Source organism: Molossus molossus, unplaced genomic scaffold (genome assembly GCF_014108415.1).
Source record: "Molossus molossus isolate mMolMol1 unplaced genomic scaffold, mMolMol1.p scaffold_m16_p_8, whole genome shotgun sequence".
Classification (NCBI taxonomy): Eukaryota; Metazoa; Chordata; class Mammalia; order Chiroptera; family Molossidae; genus Molossus; species Molossus molossus.
Window position 1 is genome coordinate 27,459,741 of NW_023425402.1, and position 23,845 is coordinate 27,483,585.

The window sequence follows — 23,845 nt, forward strand, 5'->3', positions numbered from 1 at the left end:
TTTTATTAACTTGACATCCCTTGGTGGACCTCACCTGCAATTATTATTAGTATGGTGGTCTGATGGCTATTTTCTCTTCCCTGTCTTCCTTTATTTATTAATTGGAGTTCTTCTATAAGGAAAAGCTGCGCCCATCCTCCATTTATTTATTCAGTTACTTATATCAGTATGCACTCATGGACAGTCCATGAGTTAAACATTTTGTTCTATGTTGTAATTTAGTGCTATTTTTTCTTCTGTTGCTCAAATTGTTCCAGCTTTGGCCTTTGGGAGCTGTTTCTTGTTGGTCCCCGCGCCCTCTTGATGAGCCCCGCCCCCTCTTGATGAGCCCCGCCCCCTCTTGATGAGCCCCGCCCCCTCTTGATGAGCCCCGCCCCCTCTTGATGAGCCCCGCCCCCTCCTGATGAGCCCCGCCCTCTTGGAGCATGCCCTCTGGACAGCACATGACGCTCCAGCTCAGTCCTGCAGTCAACCTGTTCGCCAAAAGCCTCCTAGATTCTCTTTAAAAATACATTAGCCATCTCTCACAACGCATACATTTTCTAATTCTTGATATACTGTTCTGTGAATTTCTCTCTTGATTTCCTTCAGATGCAGTCTTAGGAAATTTAGTCTTATCAAGTGGAAACTATTGGTTTCTAACCCTTGGAGAGAAATAGAATGCTTGCCTATGACAGAAGGCAACAAACAGATCTTGAGGTTGTCCCTGAAAATGTAGAGGAACAGATTGGCTTGTCTCTGTAAATTAAAACTTTATCTCATGCCATTTGTCATTTTAGGCTGTGATACATTTATCTACCATTTATTGCTAGCTTTAAAAATCTAACGTAATTATCTTTTGGTCATCTCTTGTGCAGCCAACTTAGATGAGTAGAAGATGGCATGTAATTTAATAAGTGAAATATCTCACTGTATTGTGGTGACTTTGGGGAAATAATTCCTTTCAGCAGTTCATTTTTAGAGTTATTTTGGAGCTAATTTTATAATTATGATGGAAGTAAAAGTGTACTAAAAATATATATTTTGTAGAGCATCTGATTCATTTTTGGCATTCATAGAATGTGAATTTTAATATGCTGTGAGTAACCACTAGAGGGTGGTCATGGGTAACCAATTACCCATTTGCAATTTATTCAAGACATTCTCACAGGGAAAGATTAGCAATAAAGGTGGGGAGAGGAATTCCAGCAAGTGGAATAAGAAAAAAAAAAACTGGATTGAAAATATTAATATTATATGAAATTCAGTACAAGGAGAAAAGTATTATGCAGAATATATGTTTATATAAGGTGTACTTCACCAGGAATATATGACATTTCTGAACCTTTGTGCACCTAGAAACATATCATAGAAATATATCAATATATATGTAAATATTTAAGTGTTTATAATAAAAATATTTAGGTATTTCTTAGCATTTGTAAGATTGGGGAATTATATTTTTGTAGTTATCTGCTAGCTCTTCAAAACCTTAGACTTATTACATATAACGTGTATGTGTGTGTTTGTGTGTATAATATATATGTATATATCTATATTTATGGTTGTGAGTAGTATCTTGAAACATATTTTTAATGATCAAGCTAAATCCTTAAAATTCCATCATAATATAAATCTACTTATAGAAAATATTCACTGTGGATTCATGTTGCTAGATAAGGCAATCTAAAAATGCCAAGTATTAAAAAAAATTGATAAAACATTCTGGGAAAAGTCTGGTTGGTGTGGCTCAGTGGTTGAGCGTCGACCCATGTACCAAGAGATCGCAGGTTTGATTCCCAGTCAGGACACATGCCAGATCCCCAGGGGGGAGGGCATGCAGGAGCAGCCAAGCGATGTTCTCTCTCATCTGTGTTTCTATCTCTCTCTCCCTCTCCCTTCCTCTCTAAGATCAATAAAGGCAAAACAAAACAATTTTAAAAAATTCTGGGAAAATAAGTAAATAGGATTAAACCAATCTAGCAGAAGTCACACGAATTTACATTTAACTTTTACTTCAAAATGTTTGTAAAAATCCATTCTTATATCTGTGAAGAAGAGTTAGCCTTTTCCTTGGAGATTAGAGGCTCCCATCAACGTACTTCTGTGCTGTCTCTGAGGCTTGGATGATGTTTTCGGTTTGCTTCCCTCCTTTTTAGTGAAGTGAAAGCAGCAATGTATTCAAGCTGAGCCAGCTCATCTTGGACTAGAATATTCTGCCTCAGGCAGCCAGCTGCTGTGATTTTTCTGGTGATGTTTATGTTGGCTTTTTTCCTACCAGTGAGATAGTGATGGTCTTTTAGGCTCTAAGTATGTGATTCAGCAAATACATTTTAGTGAATGAAGGGTTGCTTGTTGTTTCTGTCTTCAAATTCGGACAAGTTCTATTTGGAATCTTAATAAATTTTCACTGCTATGTCAATGGTTGTTATCAGTGAATCAGTACATGTTTCTAAAGCAAGCATTCCAGGGGAGATGCTGAAAGTCCTATCATCAGTATGTCCTTTTCTTAGTATCAGGCACAGCAGCTGAACAGGTAGCCAATTAAAGTGACCTACACACTCCTCCACCCCATTCCGTCCAGGTTGGATTGTTGAGGCTTCATGTAAGTACTATGTTAGTTACAGTATTTGGTGATAGGAATTTGCTAAATCTCTTGTCAGTGTAAGTTAACACTAATAAATATAAGATTAACTTTTCGTCCTCTAGTAGGGATGAGCCAATAACCACACAGTACAAAAAAATTTGTAACAGTTCCCCCAGTAAACATTTAGTGAGCAGCTACAGTGTGCAAGGCTTTGTGTTGAGCATGAGGTGTACAGACGCTGATGAGAGGTGCTGGAAATAGCAGCTCAGAGCTTATTTCCCCAACTCACCTTGCAAATAAGGGTCAGACCCCCTGTTCCTTGCTGTCTATGTAATAGCTGTGCTAGATGATGTCTAAAGCCTGTGCCAGCTCTTAACTTACGATTCTGATAAGGGAGCTAAATTTGCTAAAGCCCCAGATCAAGTTGCCAGTTAAAAAAGCAGTGGTATTGCCAGGCCGGTATGGTTCAGTGGTTGAGCGTCGACTCATGCACCAAGAGGTCACCGATTCAGTTCCTGGTCAGGGCACATGCCCAGGATGTGGGCCCGATCCCCAGTGGGGGGCATGCAGGAGGTGGCCAGCTGATACTCTCTCTCATCGATGTTTCTATCTCTCTCTCCCTTTCTCTCTAAAATCAATAAAGAAAAAAAAAAGTAGTGGTGTGTTCTGCATTCTTTCCTCTCCATTTTTCATACTCCCTTTTCTCTTTGTTCTCCAGTTCCTGATTATGTCTCCAACTAGAATATTATAAGAGCAGGACTACCAAGTGTGCTTGGTAATTCAAAAGCATGCGGAAACACTGTTTCGTGTTTTTTCATTTCAAGTGTGTAACTTCAAATTTGCCATTTTTTTTTGTGATTCTAAAATTATGGTAAATTAGAAACCAAATAAATGATGTGAGTGACTTGTTAGACTTACCGTTTCTTTTGAGAGGAGACCGTTTTCTCTAGAATCAGAATCATTTTGTTTTATTGTGGTTCACTCTGACTTTCACTTGTCCCTAAAGAAACTGAGTGACTTTAGGGAAGCATCCTACAGTTGGATGTTTGCCTTGGGTAACTGTACAGTTGTCTGTATTTATTCTTTTTCTCCACCTATGACCTTATAGCATTTTCTGGGAAGCAGGAGACTAGGATTTTAATTCCAGCTTTTCCACTGGAATTGTTTATTCCTAAGTAATTGAAGTAACTATTCCCTTGACCTCTTGAAACTTTAATTTTCTCACTTATAAAATAAGGACACCTAACTTCTATGCCTTATAGGTAGCAAAGGATCTAGAATTATCATTTCATCACTGCTAAAGATCTATAGAAATGTAAGCTATTAGTATTGAAATATCACTAAGTATTTCTTTATTTTATTGCAAATAGCAGTATTGCATTTGTACTAAATTCTCCATTAAGAATTTATAAATGAGCCCTGGCCAGTTTGGCTCAGCGTTTAGAGCATCGGCCTGCGGTACAGAGAGACCCCGGTTCGGTTCCCGCTAAGGGCACGTACCTCCGTTGCAGTTTGTCCCCAGCCCTGGTTGGGGTCGTGCAGGAGGCAGCCACTCGATGTGTCCCTTTCACGTTGATGTTTCTCTCTCTCTCTCCCTCCCACTCTACCTGAACAAAAATGGAAAAATGTCCTTGAGTGAGGATTAAAAAAAAAAAGAATTTATAAATGATATTCTTTATGTAACGTCTGACCTAACAGGTAGTTAGAATGATGTAGATCACGTGGCCCCAGGTCACGGTTGGCCCTGAGACTGTTTTCTGAGTCTGCTGGGTGCAGCCTTGTGTGGCAGGACCTGAAAAAGAGAAATGACACCCACTGGCCCACACACCACCTGCACTGCTGGACAGACAGCTCCCCCCTTTCCTCTGATGAGTGTGGCAGGTTTTTGATACACAGCTGATGTTTCTCTTGATCTGTTGGCTTCACTGAAAGTGGTCTCTTTCATCAGCTGCCTTATCAAATCACATATGATTGTTTTATTTAATACTTTTTCTGTGAGTTTGGCATTTTACTATTTCCGTTTCATTTTCCAACAAGTATTAAGATTTTAGCTTGACCCTGCCTCGGGAAATTTGAGGGAAAGCAAATCTGCTTACTCTAGAACTGAAAATGTTCTCCATGACTACAGGGAGAGGAATTAGGATGTGAAGATGGAGAACATATGTCTCGTTCTTTTTAGATGAAACCCAAGGGGAGGAAAATACCCGTTTTTCTCTACTCCAGTTCTCCAGCTGGGGCCCATAAATTAGACTGACAAAGGACAGATTTACAAGAGAAAAACAAACAGATGTGCCCGCTTTCTCGCTTTTCTTGAGTTCCATTGGTAACACTGTGCCCCTGAAAATAACTCACTGCTGACTTTGGCAGAAATATAGACCTGCGTGTTGCCAGCGCCACAGCTGGGATGTCAGAACTAATTTGGGAGGTTGCATACTGCCACTCACCCACCTTGTGACCCGTGTGGACTTGCTGGCATTTCCTGTCACTGGGCATAGGATGGAGGAGCCCAGAGGGAAGTTCCCATGTAAATACTGAGAGATGCTGTAGGTGTGGACACTTAGAAGGTATTCTCTAAGACACGGCTCACAGTAAACGCACCTCCTCTGCAGTGTTACAAGAGTTTGCCAGTCAGGAACGAGAGAGGACCACTGTGTGCTCAAGATTCAGGCAGTCCGGAAGCTTAGGAAGGTCCAAATTTCAGGCATAGATACACACAGGCAAGTAGGTAAATAAAATGGAAAGAAGAGGGAGTTGAAAAATACTATTTTAGCTTTCTGTTACTTTAACAGAATAGCTGACCAAAGAGTTCTCTCAGTGCTTTCTGATGAACACACAGAAATCTTGTATCTATTTAAATTCAGTTCATACCCAAAAGTTTGCACAAACTGATGGACTGTCGTTAATGGTTATGGCTTACAAAACAAACAGAAGTTGTTTGTAAAAGATGTTTGCTGGAACTTCTAAATGTTCTTGTTGTCACCGTTGAAATTTAATGTTGTTCTGAAAGTTTGTCTGCATTTTGTAAAGTTTGCTTTGAGTTTAAATGCCTTGTTTTCCTAGTTGCCGATCTCTATGGGCAGGTAGGTAGTTGTGAAGCCATAGCTACTGATTATTGAAAATTGCAGCAGTCATTTGGGGCCAAGTAGCTCAGTTGGTTAGAGTGTGGTCCCAATATGCCAATGTTGTGGGTTCGATCCCCAGTCAGGACACATACCACAATCAACCAATAAGTGCAGAAATAAGTGGAACAACAAGTCAATGTTTCTCTCAATAAATAAATAAGATAACTTAAATATAAAAATAAAATAAAAATTGGTAAGCTGATTCTGAAATTTATATGGAAATGCAAGGACTAGCCAAAATAATACTGAAAGAGAACAAAGCAGGAGGACTTCCATTAAAGGATAGACACACAGACTGGTGGTATAATACAGCATCCAAAAATAGACCGACGCATTTATGGTCAAATTTGACAAGGGTACCAAAGCGATTAGGTAAGGAAGGGAAAGTGTCTTCAACAAATGGTGTTGGGAAAAGTGTTTTTATCCACATGTGGATGACGGAACTAGAGAATAAGCCATCCCACAACATGCCACTTTGGCACAGGCACTATTTTGAGAGCTAAGGGCACTTGAGAACCAGCAGATGCGGGAAAAACACTTTACCTCCCTTACTGCCTAAAAATAAAGTATAAATTTCCCCTTTAAGTAAAGGAAATATACATTTGTAAAGATGTGTCTGTACCCTCAGTCATCTGGCTACCTCTTTGAGTCTTTGTAAGATGCCCATGTGTATGCTTACACATGTATATGTAAGTAAATTGTTTTCTTTTTTTTTTTGTTGGTCTGTCTTTTAGTAGTTTGATTCCTGAGCCCCAGGAATTGAACTGTAGAGGAGAGAGAGAGGGAATAAGATCTTGCCTCCTCTACAGGAAATAAAAATGAACCTGAACCCCTTCCTCACACCACACACAGAAATTAGCTTAGCTTGAGATGAATCAGGACCTAGACTTTAAAGCTAAAACATTACAGCTTCTAAAGGACAACATAGGGGAGTATCTTTGAAACCTATCCTAGAGAGGACACATAGAGCACTACCATAAAAGAGTTGACAAATTGGGGTTCATCAAAAATAAAAACATTTCATCTTGTCAGAAGGTAATATCAAGAAGATAGACAAGCTACAGCCTGTGGAAATATTTGTAGCACCTATGCAGGCATACCTTGCTTTATTGCACTTTGACAGATGTTGTGTTTATAACAAATTGAAGGTGAGACCCTCCACCAGCAAAAAGATTGTGAGTCGCTTTATTGCTATGTACTCACTTTATTGCATGGTCTGGAACCTAACCTGCATTATCTCCAAGATATGCCTGTTTTTGCAAAGGGCTTGAGTCCAGAAAATATGAAGAATTTTTACAATGGAATAATGAAGATAACCCAACTTTTTAAATGGGCAAAAGATTTGAACAGACACTTCACAAAGAAGGCACATCACTAGCCAAGAAAGAAGTATGAAAAAGTGCTCAACAGTATTAGTCCTCAGGGAAATGCAAAAGGAGATACCACTGCCCACTTCTTAGAAAGGCATTGTCACCAAAAGAACCACCACCCTTTGGAGAGAACAGGGAACTTTCAGGCCTGGCCGGGGCGGGGGGCGGGGTACAGCCACTCTGGAAACACAGCCGGCAGCCAGTGCACGCCTGGGTATTTGTCCAAGTGGATCAGAATCTATGCCCACAGAATCATCTGTGAGCATGTTCATGGCAGCTGTACTGATAATAGCCCCAAACTAGAATAGCCCAGGTATCTATTAATAGGAGACTAAACTGTTTGATATAGTCATACACTACTCAGCAATAAAGAACAAACTCCTGTTACCTGTAATGAAATGGCATGCAATAAATCTCAAAAACATAAAAAGACATGAAACAACTCGGACACAAAACGCTATAGTGTATGATTCAATTTTTGTGACATTTTAGAATAGCTAAAACTACAGTGACAAAAATCAGATCAGTGGTTGCCTTGGGGAATGGAGAGAGGGGAAGACTCCTAACTGAGGTGAGGAACCAGGGAACTCTGGGTTGATAGAAACGTTCTGTCTCTTGACAGGGGTATGGTTTATGGGTTACATAGGTACAGTGACTTGTCAAAACCTATCAAACTATAGACTTGAAGCCTATGCCTTTCACTATATATAAATTATAACCTTAAATTTAAAAATCTCACTCCAAAAATGACAGAGTATCTTCCCATGTTGTATTCTGATTATCTCTCCTACTTTAAAATATTGGACAAGCTCAGTCCCACTACATTGAACCTTTCAATAAATGTTAGTTCCTTTTTTGTTTTTTCCTTCCTATCCCACCCATTTCAAAATCCTTTCTATCCCATTAGTTTGTTTTGTATAAACACGGAGTCAGGAATTCCAGGTAGGAGTCCATGGCAGTAGATCATTCATTCGTCAGGCATTTGCTGACTGCTTGCTTTATATAGTGAGAATACAGAGGAGGAGGTTACTGATGTTAACAACAGGCATTTCAGAGGTAGAATTAGTAGGATATGGGAATTCTGGGAGATCTCAGATGAGGTTTGTAGAGAAGAGGCTCAGCTGATTTACTTCTAGTGTAATATTTGGAACTGAACCAAGAAATGGGCAAATTGATTATTCCTCTCAGAAAAGGATTCTGCTCATCTTTACAAACATAAACATAATCTAGTTGCTTCTACCTAAGAAATTTGTTTCTTACACATTTTGCACATTAAAAAAATTATTTGTATCATAAAGGACCCAAATGATGTATGTGATCTGAATGTACATCTGCCCATGAATGCTTAATTTATTTTAAAAAATACCACTTGGTGCTCTTTGATTCTAGCTGGCATTGCTGATACCACAAGTACAACGCGGGTTTACTTTGTGTCTCCTTTCTTTTTCCTCCCATCAGTTTGATAAAGGCTACTCCTACAATATCCGTCATAGCTTCGGAAAGGAAGGCAAGAGGACAGACTATACGCCTTTCAGTTGCCTGAAGATTATTCTAAACAATCCGCCAGGCCAAGGGGATTATCATGGTAAGTACTTCCACTTGATATGCTTTCCAAGTATAGAAACCCAGGTGCTCGGAAGCAAACGCGATAGCAGTGGGATGGCGTTTTACGTTACTACTGACAGGAACCAGTTTGCAGCTTCTGTCAGTCATCAGTGTCAAGCCAGAGCTCCTTTCCCCTTCTGCTGATTTGTCTTGTTACTGAACTAGGTCAGACAGGAGACATTCACTCAGCGGAGCTGCACATTGTGCGGGACCAGGCTGTTTAGTTCTCCATTTCCCCCCTCGCCTGCTCGTCTCTCTCTGGTGTTCTGCCAGTGTCTTAGAAGACTGACACAGTTCTTCAAAGCTTTTTGAAATGGAACACCTCATAGTTTAGAAGAACAGATTCCTTCATTTTCAGAAGACAACTGAGGAGAAGTATGTTTTGCTCTCATCTGTTAATCATCATCTGATTAACAAACACAGATTAAGTGAGGTATTGAGCGAGTCATGGTATCAAACATCTATCAATTTGCCTCAGTTGTTGGATGTAGTTGTTTTATAGATATCAGTTCTGTCCAGTTGATTAATTGATGGTTCTGTTGAGTGCAACTCTATTGTTGCTTATTTTCTGCCTGCTAGGTCTGTCCATTTCTGATGGAGGGGTGCAGAATTTCTTACTGGTGGGTTCATCTAAATTTCCTTGCAGTTCTCAGTTTTTGCCTCATGTTTTGATGCTCTGTTGTTAGGTGTATACATTGAGGATTGTTATGTTTTCTTGGACTGTTCACCCCCTTTATCATTATGTAATATTTCAGATAAATTTCCTTGCTCAGAGTCTGCTCTATCTGAATCTTATATAGCTTCTCTTGCTTTCTTTTGGTTTGTGTTAACATGGTACATCTTTCTCCATCCCTTTACTTTTAATCTACGTGTCTTCAGATTTAAAGTGGCTTTCTTCTACACATTATATAATTGGGTCTTGTTTTTTCGATCCACTCTGACAATTTGTTTTTGATTGGTACATTTAGACTATTGACATTTAATTATTAATATTTATAATATTTGCTACTGTTTTCTATTTGCTGCCTATATTCTTTGTTTCTATTTTTGTCCTCTACATTTTTCCTGCCTTTTGTGGTTGTTATTGAGCATTTTTTATTATTACTGTTTTTCTCCTTTCTTAGCATATTCATTGTACTTTATGTTACTTTTTTTAGTGGCTTTACTTTTTTAAAGAGTTTTCACTATACATTTCTAATGATCCAGGTCTCCTTTCAAATTACACTAGACCTTGACTGGCTGAGCATTGACCCATGCACCAAGAGGTCATTGGTTCGATTCCCAGTCAAGGCACATGCTGAGGTTGTGGGTCTGCCTGATCCTCAGTGGGGGGCATGCAGGAGGCGGCCAGTTGATGTTCTCTCTCATCAATGTTTCTATTTTTCTCTCTCCCTCCCTCCCTCCCTCCCTCTCTCTCTCAAATCAATAAAGAAAAAATATTTTTTAAAAAATTACATTACACCATATCACAGGTAGTGCAAGTACCTTTTAATACTGAAATATTTCTAATTTCCTTATATTGTTCTTTCATTAATTTCATTTATACATAAACACACACACACATAGGTACATAAGTATATGTAATCAAATACATTATTCCTACTATTTTGAACAAACTTACCTGTTAGATCAATTAAGAATAAGAAAAATAGTCCTGACTGGGAGGCTCAGTTGATTGGAGCATCGTCTCCCTACACTAGAAAGGTTGTGGGTTCCATTACTGGTCAAGGCACATACCTAGGTTGTGGGTTCTGTCCTCAGTTGTGACCCATACTGGAGGCAACTGATCGATGTTTCTCTCTCTATCGCTCTCCCTCTCCTCCACCCTCCACCCTTTCTCTCGCTGTAAAATCAATAAAACAACAAAGCATATATCCTTGAGTGAAGATTAAAATAAAAAAAGAAAAAGAAAAAAATTTTATTTTTTCTTATCATTCTTTGCGGTTCTTTTCTGTATATAGTTGTATTTCAGGCCTAGGCCATTTTCTTTCTCTATGAAGAATTTCCTTTAACATTTCTTACAATACAGGTCTACTGGCAACGATTTATATCAATTTTTGTTTCTCAAAGTAAATCTATTTCTCCCCTTCTGAATGATAATTTAGCAGGATACAGAAATCTAGGATTGTGTGAGGTTTTTTCTCAACATTTTAAGTATTTCACTCTATTCTCCTTGTTTCTATGCCTTCTGAGAATAAGTTAGGTGTTAGTTATCTTTGCTCCTTTATAGCTAAAGTGTTTATTTTCTTTGGCTTTTTTTATTCCCCCCAAGATTTTTTTCTTTCTTTTTGATTTTCTGAAGTATGAATATGATTATACCTAGATTTTTTTTTTTTTTTTGGCATTTATTCTTCTTGGTGTTCTCTGAGCTTCTTGGATCTGTGGTTTGGCGTCTGACATTAATTTGAGGGAAACACTGTCATTATTGCTTCAAATATTGCTGCTGTTCCTTTCTCACTTCTCCTTCAGGTTTTACATTAGTTGCTTGTTATATTTTCATTGTTGTCCCACAGTGCTTGGATATTCTGTTCCTGTTTTGTTTTTTGATTTTGTTTTTCCTCTTTTTCAGTTTTAGAAGTTTTATTCCCATATCCTCAAATTCAAAGTTGTTCCTCAGCTGTGTCTACTAATAAGCCCATCAGAGGCATTCTTCATTTCCATTAGTGGTTTTGATCTCTTTTTTATTCTTCTTAGAATGTCCGTCTTTGCTCATATTACACATCTATTCTTGCATGTTGTCTACTTTTACCTTTAGAGCCCTTAGCCTCTTAATCATTATTTTAAATTCCTTGATGATTCAAACATTCCTGCCATATCTGACTCTAGTTCTGATTCTTGTTCAGTCTCTCAAACTACTTTTGCCTTTTCATATGACTTAATTGTTTGTTCAAAGGTAGACATGATATACCAGGTGAAAAAAACTCCAGTGAATAGGCCTTTAGGGATGTGGTGGTGACATGGAACGGGGGATGTGTTCTGTAGTCCTACGATTAGATCTCAGTCTTTTACTCAGCCTGTGGCCCCCTGACCTATGAACTTCAACAGTGATTCTCAGTTGTCTTTTTCCCCTTAGGTGGGACAGGATAGCTCTAGGGTATTTCAAAATGTCACTTTCCCCCTGTGGGGGTTTCTCCCTCTCATTCACTGTACGGATCTGGTAGAGCTCCTGGAGACTAAACTTATAAAAGTGTGGGGTCCCCCCTTGAGTGGGCCTCCTCAGATCTTTTAACTCTTAGAATTGCCCACATGGAGACTCCAGCAATTTGTCCAGGTTCGGTTTCCCGACCCTAGCACTAGTTCCTGCAGAGATTTCTGCTCTGGTAAGTTGAAATTCTTCTCTGTGTCTGCCTCTCTGTCCAGTTTTGGGGGCAGTGATTTGCCCTGTGACCTCACTTCTCAGGTGGATTCAAGAAGATTTGCTGAGTTTTCAAGTCAGCTTTTTACTTATTCGGATGGAGCAGCAACTTTTAAGCTCCTTACATGGGACTGGAAACTCTGTCCTTCTATTTTTGTGTTACTTGCAAGGCTAACTAATCCCCTAGGTTAACATTATTTTATTAAGTGGCACTGCATGGACGGGTTGTTCAACCAGTCATGAATCTTTGTAGGTGTAACTGTGTTCTGGACAATGTTTATCCCTCTCTTCACAAAGCTTTGTCAAACATGTGGCTGTAGTCAGTGTAAGTTGTTTAGGAATTCACTTCTTCAGTTATCTTGTCAGTTCAACCCTTCCCGATTGTAAAGATCATTCTCTTTGATGTGGAAGATAGAAACAAAGTAGGAGGTGCCCAGGTCCATTTTCTTTCTGTTATCTGTTAAAATAACACCATCTTCTGTAAGTAGTAGTCTGATTCCCCTGTTTTCTTCTTATAGTGAACATAGCTTTAAAAGACTTGTGTGTGGCCCTGGCCGGTTTGGCTCAGCGGTTAGAGCGTCGGCCTGCGGTCCAGAGAGACCCGGGTTCGGTTCCCGCTAAGGGCACATACTTGGTTGCAGTTTGTCCCCGGCCCTGGTTGGTCGTGCGGGTGGCAGCCACTCTATGTGTCCCTTCACGTCGATGTTTCTCTCTCCCTTCCTCTCCCTCCCTCCCACTCTATCTGTACAAAAAATGGAAAAATGTCCTCGGGTGAGGATAAAAAAAATAAAAAAATAAATAAATAAATAAAATAAAAGACTTGTGTGTGATCTTAAGTACTTTGGCAATCTTTAGTTTCTTCTTGGCTTTGCCCTTTCTGACCTTTCATACAGGTATAACCATTATTTCAAAAGTCGTTTGAGTGATTCAATTAACCTGTTTTGTGTGTCCTTTAATAATTCTGGGCTGAGCCAAGAATTTTACGTGTAGCCTCATCTCTTTCTCGTGATTCTTCACAGTTCATTATCGGACAGTTGTGAGGATCATAATCATAGCGATCACATGTTGAGTGCTTACTGTGTGCCAGGAGCAGGTACGAGCTTTATATCCCATTCCCACTAGAGTTCAGGGAGCATTTCCCTCACTTGACAGAATGAGAAGCTGAGTCAACATGAAGATACAACATTTGCCAAGTCTCCTAGCTTGTGACTGTTAAACCGAGATTCAGACTCAGGCAGTAAAGCTCCAAACTCTGAACCATGCACTGTGCAGCTTCTCAACACATTTCCATGTACTAAAAATTAGTGCAATTTTAGTCTAAATGAAGTATATACCATGATTTTTGTGAATCTCATTAATTTGTAGGAATCCATCGTGTTATTATCATGGATTTTTTTATTCGAAGTTGAGATTTTTGGTAAACACATTTGTTTGACCTGTAGGCTCCTTTCCATTATTTTTGCCCTGACCAATTTCCTATTGATTTCATTAAAAATGCACAATTGTTTCTAATTAACTTATAGATCTATCATCTGTATGATTGAAAAAAATAATCTGGCATCCTGTATTAAATGTTAAAAGTATTTTGAGCCCTGGCCGGTTTGGCTCAGCGGTTAGAGCGTCGGCCTGCGGTCCGGAGAGACCCGGGTTCGGTTCCCACTAAGGGCATGTACCTCGGTTGCAGTTTGTCCCTGGCTCTGGTCAGTCGTGTGGGTGGCAGCCACTCGATGTGTCCCTTCACGTCGATGTTTCTCTCTCTCTCTGTTCCTCTCTCCCCCTCCTACTCTACCTGAACAAAAAATGGAAAAATGTCCTCGGGTGAGGATAAAAAAAAAAAAAAAAAAAAAGTATTTTGACCTGTGATCGCAGTTTTCTATTAAAATATCTAAAATTTTCTAGATTTTGGCCTAATACAGCTTTTATATTTCAATTCTTCTGTTCTTATTTACGCAAATATTTTTACAAGTCCATCTTTATTTTTATTTTTCTCATGAAATAATATAGAGATGACATGTATCTGCTATAATTTGTTTTTCTATGAAACAGTTTCCAATTTGTCCATCTCGTTCCCATCCATGATTCATCTAAATTTATATAGTTTCTACACAAGGGGAAATGGGTATAGGATTTACATCTGAAAATGACATACGATTTTTATATTTCTTAAAGCTTGCACTTTTGTTTGTTTGTTTGTTTACACTATCCTCCTTCTCTAGTATGCCTTTTATGTAATTCTTTTAACTAGGAAAACATGTGTGATTGTATAAGCTTTTAGATAAACAATTTTTTATAGCTACTTTGTGATTATCTCTGCTTATTAGCAAGTAACAATTAAAACTGCTTCCCCTTCCTCGTGAATGAGCACCTTGGCCTGAGAATGCTGCCCTGTTCTATGTAACTCTCCAGCCTGCATTACCCTGATAACCGTACAGCCGAGTCGTCATTTAGATAAAGAGAGGAAAGCAGTTGCACTCATGGGCAATTAACTTTTTTATTAATAAGCTGTTAGACAATTAAGGGGAGCTTAGACAGTCTCTCGAGTGTGGTTTTGTATCCCGAGTAAATAACCCTGTTGGTATGCTGGCCTGTGTTTTGTTGTCAGGGTGCCCATTCCGTCACAGTGACCCCGAGCTGCTGAGGCAGAAGTTGCAGTCGTACAAGATTCCTCCCGCAGGGATAAACCAGGTAGGTCCGAGCCTGCTCCGCCTGCTCAGGACCGGGGCGTCAGATCGTCCTCTGTTTCATTTACCGCTCTTGCCGCGCCGCTGTCCTGCTTGTCGGGCCTCACACCACACATCTGTCTTCTGGGTGAGCTAAGCTAAAGCCCTGGCTTTTCTGGTTCAGGCTGCCTGGGGATTCTGGCTCTTTCTGGCCTGCTAAGCTGCATTTTTATTTCTCTTGGTAATAAGGAAGCTAGAAACCATTTTTTCTTTCAATTTGTTTTACTATCTCAATTGAGGGCATGAAAACAATTTTTAGAGGAATGCATTGAAGCCTATTAATGAAGCTGAAAATTAATGACATCTTATTTGTTTTGGGAATTGTTTTCCATGCAGCATGCAGGTTGGAGGAGATGATGTCGTGTGTACTGGCTAAATGTTCTGATAAGCATCAGGTGTTGCTATGTTACATCACTAATTCTAATGACAGTTCATTAGGTCTAATAGTTTGTCAAAATATTTTGTCTCATAAACAATTTAGATTTAAAAAAATGCTTTAATGTAAAACCAAATATTTAAGAGTACATCTTTTAGTAAATAGGCTTTTAAAACAAACTGTGACATCGCTAAGATTACTGTTCATAGTGTGCTTTGGAGTTGACTTAGATTTTGAAGGAGACAAAGCTTCTGCTTTGTCAGTTTAAGAAGAACAATATGTATTTTAGAGCTGGGATGTCTAAATCATGTACCCTTAGACAATTATTTCTACTTGAAGAAAATATTTACTCTAGAATGCTACTGCTTCTACTGTGTCCAAAGTTTACATTAATTCAATTCAAATCGTAAGAGTTTCCAGTGCTGAAGGTGCTGTTGGGAGATGCAAAGAAGAATCAGATATAATCCTGCTCCTACAGAACCAGAGTCTAGGGTGAATCATGCCAAGTGTTATGAGAGAGGTACAGTCGTCCCTCCTTATCTGCAGTGTATGTGTTCCAAGATCCCCAGCAGATGCTGGAAATTGCAGATAGTATCAAACCCTAAATACTATGTTTTTTCTTGTATATACATACCTATGATAAAGTTAAATTTATAAGTTAGGCACAGTGGGAAATTAGCAATAAAACCTAATAATAAAATAGAACAATGATAACAATATACCGTAATAAAAGTTTTGTGAATGTGGTTTCTTTTTTTCTTTCAAAATATGTTACTGTACTATACTCGCCCTTCTTCTTGTGATGATGTACAGTGATAAAATGTCTGTGTGATGAGGTGAAGTGAGGTGAACGACATAGGCATAACTTGAGGCTGCTATTGACCTTCCAATGACGTCAGGAGGAGGGTCATCTGCTGCAGGTGGTCCTGGGTCATGGAGCCACGACAGTGTCAGTGGGTGGATGTCAGGAGCAGACAGTGTTGATGGTTGGAGAAATTTAATATGTTCGCACCACCGTTTACTATTGTAACTGAAACCACGGATAATGGGGCCACTATTGTACACACAGAATATCTTGAGTCTCCTGGAAATGGGGGTACTATAACCAGAGGAGAGGCCAAGGAACACTTTCTGGAAGAGATTCTCTTTGAGTTGGTCCTTGAAAGGGGGTTTGGGAATTAGGAAGAGAGAGTGCATGAATAAAGGGCAGTGTGTATGCCCGGCTGGTGTGACTCAGTGGATTGAGCATCATCCCACCTACTGAGAGGTCCTGGTTCGATTCCTGGTCAGGGCACATGCCGGGTTTCAGGCTCAAACCCCAGTGGGGTCATGCCGGAGGTGGCCAATCGATATTTCTCTATATATATAGTTAAAATCAATACAACTTATATATATTTTAAAAAGCAATATGTGTAGAAGATTGTTAGGATTTCAAGTTTAAGATAATCGTGGGTAACTTAAAAGAAGTAGTTGGTTCAGGAGATTAGTTTTAGAGGTGGGCATTAGCTGGCAGACAGAATGTGGATTTGTAGTGCCTTGGAGCAGTTAGAACTGAAAACCTGCCGATCTTTCCAGTTGGAGTCGCAGAACTGTGGGATTGGAATGAACATTAGAAGCCTTCTCCATTATGGGGTCATAGGATGTGATGTGCCCATCTAGTGGTGCACAGCTAGTAAGTTAGTGGTAGAATCAGAAATTGAAGCCAGGCCTTCTAACTTCATGATTGTTTTTCTCAGTGCCAGGTTCCTGTAGAGCTGATTATCATGAGTTTTCTATGGGAGAGAGGGAGAACAAACTAGTGGAGAGAGGAGGTAGGATGTCAGAAGTCCTTTCTCAAAATGGAATCTTGGCTAATGCTTTCCTTTGTCAGGCTGGAGAAGGAAGTGGAATTGGTGAAGATGCAATGGGGTTGGGAGGAGAGGGAGGTAATAATACATTAGGGAAGTCAAGTACCACAAAAGTCAGAGAGAGAATTTGGAGAAGAGGGTACAGTCCACAATAGTCCTTCATAGTTGAGAGACTTTGTAGGATGAGGATGGAAGAAAGAAAGGTGATATGTTGGGGAAAGCAGGAGGGGGGTGGGAGCAGGAAGGAAGGGGTCAATGGGGGGAAAGGGGGACATCTGTAATACTTTCAACAATAAAGAAAAAAGAGGCCTAGGGTGAAAAAAAAAGAAAAGAAAGAAAGGTGATATGCTGAGTGGATTACCCAGCTCTGATGGTGAGAGGTGTCAGCGTAATGGTGGGAACCAAGATCACTGTTAAAAGATGAATGAATGAAAGACAGTGGATTGGATTTGCAGACAGTGAGTGAAAGTGACCTTTTCAAAAAATGTGCTAGTAAAAGGGGATGACAGCGATATTAGCTTAAGTGTCAAGGAATGGTTTTTGTGTGTTTAAGACCTGAGCCTATTTGTTGAAAGAGGAGAAAACCCCTCCGAGAGAGTGGGCTCAATAAAGATATAAAAGATAACCCTCTCTAGCCATCATTATCTTTCCCTTTATACCACGACTTTACTGTACATGCCTTTGCTCTAATCACACCAGTTGTAATTTTTTTAAGCTACTTATCTTTTCCACAAGTTTGTGAGTTTCCTAAAAGGAGGAATGGATTGTTATTTAAATTCAGTGACTTGTACTTGGTAGGTGCTGAAAAAATGTTGGAAAGGTAAGTGGGCATATCATACACCTCAGGAGTGAGGTAGACACTGGAGTGTGCTTGGTGGGGTGCAGAGGGAAGCGAATTGGCAGTCGGTGGCAGTGAACACCTACTGAAGAATGAGGGAGATATACTTGGACAAAGGGTAGTGGAAGAAAAAGGCAGACCCCTCGGCCAGTGTGCGAATATAAAGAAGAGCTTAGAGGTAGAGCAAAGGGAAGTTGATGGAGTGTATCAATTGGCCTTACTGGTCTTTGTGAAGTAAGAGGTCTGATCCTTAGCTGAGAGTAAATGGATTAGGAATGGTGTTTTGGACATAGGAAAGGTCAAGAACTATAGATAACAAATTTGATAGGAAATCTAGAAGAAAAGAATTAGAGGCTTTTCCAGCAATTGTAAAGAATCACTTTAAAAATACAGGCTATTGCCAATGTCTACGGAGAAGATTGTTTTTATTTAATAGTAATTTTTACACTCTTCGCTTTAACTCCATTGCATCCCTCCATTAAATCTTGATCCATAAGTAGATCCCTTACTTAGTTGAAGCTGGTTGGTCATTTCCACATGATCCTCAGACCTGCATTGTGACCTTTTATCTGAGATGAACACAGACGTATAGTGCGCGTGGGCAAGCTGTGCAAAATATTTTGCTTTCATTTGATGCCTTTACTGAGTGGCTCTCAGTCGAGCGGAGCAGCTGGGGGACTGTTCTAAAGGGCAGAACACTGAATGAAAAATCCATGTAAAACATTTTGATAAATGCTTAGTTGCAGGCTGACACAAGTGCAAATTAGATCTTAAAAAGTCCAAGAGCATGTTCAAATATTGAATAAAAGTCAAGAAAACATCATTAAAATGCATGTAAGGTAAAACTCAATGGAACTACTTTTATTTCAGAAAAAAAAACTACTTGAAAAAAAGAACCTTCAACTTTCAGAAATACTTAGATGTTAACTATCAGAATTTTGATGACGAGACGAGAGAGCGCTGTGACTTAACTGACATCACACACTTTTTAAAAACACATATTTATAGGATCACATTTCATTTTCCTTCTTGAATGAGCTTGGTATTCAGCTTAAGGCAGCAATTGAACAAAATAAAGCCAAAGAAAATGGGCAGTCCTGCATTCATTCCTCGGTCCTTCCCCCAAAGAAAAAAACAGGGATGTCAGTTCACCCACAAGATATCAAAATGCTAAATGTCTATAGCCCGACAATGTAGTTTTAAGATACACGAAGCAAAAACAGAACTGAAAGGACAACTAGGCAAATCCACACTTAAATTTGGAGACCTCAGCACTCCTCTTTCTGTAATTAATAGACCCGCAGACAGAACATCAGTGAGTGTATAGAAGACTTGAGCAACACTATCAATCACCTTGAGTGACCTAATTGACATTTATAGAATATAACACCCAACAACAGGTGAATACACTTTTTCTTTTCATGTGCACGTAAAACATTAACCCGGATAGATTATATTTGGTGTCTTAAAAAATTCATTACAAATTTAAACTTAAACTATATGTTTTCTGGCTATAACCAGTACAGTCGGCGAGAAAAATAAAAATAAAAGGCCAGGTTAGAAAGGAAGAAAGAAAACCTTTCTCTATTCTCAGTGTGATGGTTTATGATAAAACATCTCAATGAACTTACCAAAATACTATTATAACTAATAGATGGTGGTATTGTAAGTCAGATTATAATACAAAATCAATTATATTTCTTCCAATGAACAATTGGAAACTGAAAACAAAATTTTAAGTGCCATGTTCAATTGTACCAAAAAGACATAAATGGTTTTTAAGTATATTTATCAAAACATGTGCAAAATCTTTATGCTGAAACACTGATAAAAGCAATCAAAGAAGAACATTGGAAGTACAACCACCTGATACCAAGGCTGACTAGAAGGCTACTAGAATCCAGGCAGTGTTCTGTTAAGGAAATGGTAAACATAGAGATCAGCTGAACAGAAATAAACCCACAAAGGTTTGAACAGACATTTCATCAAAGAAAATATGTGAATGATAAACACATGAAAAAATGTTCATCGGTAGGTATTAAAAAAATACAACTTAAAACTACACTGAATACCACTATATGCCAATTAGAATTGGTCGATTTTTTAAAAATCTAACAATACCAAATACTAATGAGGATGCAGACTGACCAAAAGTCCTCTAGCAAGAAGAAATCCAAGTGGTAGAACCTCTTTGAAAATCAGTTTGGCAGTTTAATTTCTTATCAAATTAAACTTAAACATACTGTATGATCTAGTTATAGCACTACTGGGTTTTTATACAATTGAAATAAAAGTATAACTCCACAGAAAAAACTATTTGAGTGTCTTTATTCATAATTGCCCAACACTAACAAACCCAAATGTCCTTCACTGTGTGGCTGGATAAACTACTCAGCAATAAAAAAAGCACAAACTATTGCTACACCCAACAGTATACATCATTCCTAAGCCACACTGTATGAGTCCTTTTATATAACAGTCTGGAAAAGACAAATCTATAAGTAAAAGGGGTATATTTTACTGTATGTAAATTATACCTTATTTTTTCCATTAAAAAAAGATAAATGGTAGGTAGGAGGTAGCATAAATGAACCAAATATTTATCATATGCAGCAGAATTAAGTGGATTAAGTTAATAAAGCACTTAATCAGCATGTAATTTAGAATTATATAGGCAGCATCCTATATAGTTAAAAATAGAAATGGTTAAATTAATTGCCTCTTGGGAGCAGACCAGGCAAGGAAGAAATGTGATGTGGGAGCTGCTGATGTTAATAATTAGCCGTACTGTATATGTAAATACTTTTTCACTTCCACATGCTTTACTCAAAGGTTGAAAAAAACAGTTTCATGTCACATATGAACTTTAAGTGGTCGTGTGCCTAATGGATAGATTGTAATAGCAGTAGACTAGATGACTGAGAGCTTCGTGTATGAGATTTTAACCTTGAATCCTCCCAGCGCCTACCGTAGTTTCTAGTCTATGTTAAAAACTAAGTGTCAGATTTTATCCTACTTTCAAGCTGAGAATTTAGCTGTCACAATTTCATGGATTCTGGCAGAAGGTTTAAAGATTCCAGAAATAGCAGTATATCATCGTTTTCTTGTACCAGTTCCCGGAACGCCATTTCCCATAGAACAACATGTAAAAGGCCAGGTACTGCCTGCGTGTACAATGGATTATGTTGGAGGAGAGAACCCGAGTGTAGAGAATCTGAATATTTTATAATGGACAGTAAGCATCTTTTATATGTGTGTGTGTGTGTGTGTGTGTGTGTGTGTGTATATATTTCAATTACAGTTTACTTTCCATTTTATTTTGTATTGATTTCAGGTGTACAGCTTAGTGGTTAGACAAGCATATACTTTACATAGCATTTCTACACTTTTAGTGGAAGGCACAGTACCTTCCGAGGCTCTTCCTTATGAACATCCCTGTACAAGTGGCCTGGAGCAAAAGCTGTTTTCACTGATTGCAACATGTTCAGAAACCCGAGACCTCTGGAAAATTATCTCAACAGTACATAGCAGAAGACCAGTAGATACATAATATATAAATCTACAAGCTATACGTATTGGCCAATTGTTTTTTTGTTTGTTTGTTTGTTTTTATCCTCACCTGAGGACACTTTTCCATTTTTTTTATTCAGATAGAGTGGGAGGGAGAGAGAGGAAGAGAGAGAGAGAAACATCGATGCGAAAGAGACACATCGAGTGGCTGCCACCCACACAACCAACCAGGGTCGGGGACAAACTGCAACCGAGGTACGTGCCCTTAGTGGAAACCGAACCCGGGTCTCTCTGGACCGCAGGCCGACGCTCTAACCGCTGAGCCAAACCGGCCAGGGCCAATTGTTTCTTTTTATTGACACCTTCCCTTTTTCTCCTTAAAATATTGGTGTGCATTTTAATCAATTTACTTTCGTTAACATTTCTTTTTAAATTTTCCTATTAGGATAATCTTTTAATATTTTGTTAGTTTCTTCAGCTAACCATATCTGTTAATAGTTCCTTCCTAATTTAGATAACTTGGTTTTTGGTTTTAGTTATCATTTTGCTTTCAGCTTTTGCTTTAAAACAAAAAACACAACCCTGCAATTTTATGACAAAATATTAAAATTTTGAGATAACAGAAATTTTAAGAAGGCTATGCATTCAAAATATTGTTAATGAAATCTCTGAAGGATCTAAAATTCTTTTCTTTGAAGAAATTTTTTCTGTTTATTTTACTGTGAAGGAGATACACATGGAATTTTCACGTAACAGGTATTTTTGTGTGGATGCCCCAAACAGTCTGCTTGCTCTGCCCTTTTTCAGTAGAAAAGTTGTCTTTTAACTAGACTGAATCAAATATGGCATATCTTTGATTTTCACAGAACCTAATCAATAAACAATAATTATTGCCCACAGACTAACATAAAAGGTTCATTGTAATATATGCTACAGCAGAGCTAACATCTTTTGTTTTAATCTATAAATGCTTTTACCCCTTAGTACTTTTTCTTTAACTATATCTCATTTGATTTTTGCAAGATTATCCCTGTGTTTCAGATGAGAAAGCTAAAGCTTGTATATGATAAGAGGCTGCTCAAACCATGGAGCTAATATTCAAGAAGGCCAGGATTCACACGTCCCCTGGCCCTGAAGCTGAACTTCCTGTCAATGCATTGGTCTGCTTCTTTAGTCTTTTTCATCTTTCTTCAAATTCAGTGGGAATACTTTCTTGTTCCTTTCAGAGAAAGCCATTACTGTGAAGCAAATAACGATTTTTGTATACCTACATTTAGGAATCTGTTTAAATGCATTATTTAAACACTGGCAAATAATACGAACTAAAAGATGAAACTAACTCACAAAGTATAGATTATAGGTGATAACAAGTTTTCAAAAGACCTAGTTACTTTTTTTTTTATTGAGATGAAAAATTCACATTAAATAAACTATTTTAAAGTGTACAATGCCGTGCATTTGGTACATCCACGTGTTGTACAACCACCACCTCGGTCAAGATCCAGACATTGTCATCACAGCGAAGAAAATTCTGTACCCTTTAGACATCACTTCCCTGCCCCTGCCTATTTTTATGTAACTAGATCACATAATTTGTGAGCTCTTGTGTCTGGTTTCTTTGACGTAGTGTGTTTTCCAGGTTCATCCATGTTGTAGCGTGTATTCGTATTTTCCTCCTTTTTATGTCTGAATAATATTCCAGTGTATATCTATACCATATTTTGCTTATCCACTTACTTATTCATGGACGTTACGTTGTTTCTACCTTTTGGCTATATAATTTAATAGTGCTGCTATATATAAATATTTGAGTGCCTACTTTTAATTGGGGGGTATACCTCAAAATAGAATGCTGGATAATAAGGAAATTCTATGTTTACCCTATTGAAGAATTGTCAAACTGTTTACCACAGAGGCTGCACCATTCCCACAAGCAGTGTTATGAGGGTTCTAATTTCTACACTTCCTTGCCAGTTCTTATCCACTCCTTTTAAAAATCACAGCCATCTGTATTAGTTTTCTAAGACTGCTGTAACAAAGGACCACACACCTGGTGGCTTAAGAAAATTGCCTCACAGTGCTGGAGGCTGAAATCTGAATTCAGAATGTTGGCATGTTTGGTTTCTTCTGTGGGGTACAAGGGAGAATCTGTTCCGTGCCTTTCTCCCAGCTTCTGGTGGTCTGCTGGCATCCTTTGCTTATAGATGCGTCACTCCAGTCTCTGCCTTCATTTTCACGTGGTGTTCTCCCTGTGTGCACACAGGATCTTCCCTCTGTGCATTCTTTGTTTCTGGTATCCTTTTTATTGGATTAGGGTTCCCTAATGACCTTATTTTAATTTGATTATGTCTGTAAAGACCTTATTTCAAAATAAGATCACACTGTAAGGTAGTAGGGGTTAGGACCTCAACACATCTTTTTTGAGGGGTAAACAGTTCAACCCATAACACCAGCCTTAATGGGCATGAAATGGTTTATCATTGTGGTTTTGCTTTACATTTCTCTGGTGACTAATGATGCTGATCATTTTGTGTGT

The 23,845-nt window shown here is 38.6% G+C and overlaps 1 protein-coding gene across 1 annotated transcript in view; it reads left to right on the top strand.

The window, feature by feature from the left end:
• PRIM2 (DNA primase subunit 2) overlaps positions 1-23,845 on the top strand; it is a 278,782-nt gene that overhangs the window by 219,406 nt on the left and 35,531 nt on the right. The window contains exons 11-12 of the mRNA XM_036249061.1: positions 8,517-8,643; positions 14,621-14,703. Coding sequence (XP_036104954.1) covers positions 8,517-8,643; positions 14,621-14,703 — 210 coding nt within the window. The remainder of the gene's footprint in view (positions 1-8,516; positions 8,644-14,620; positions 14,704-23,845) is intronic.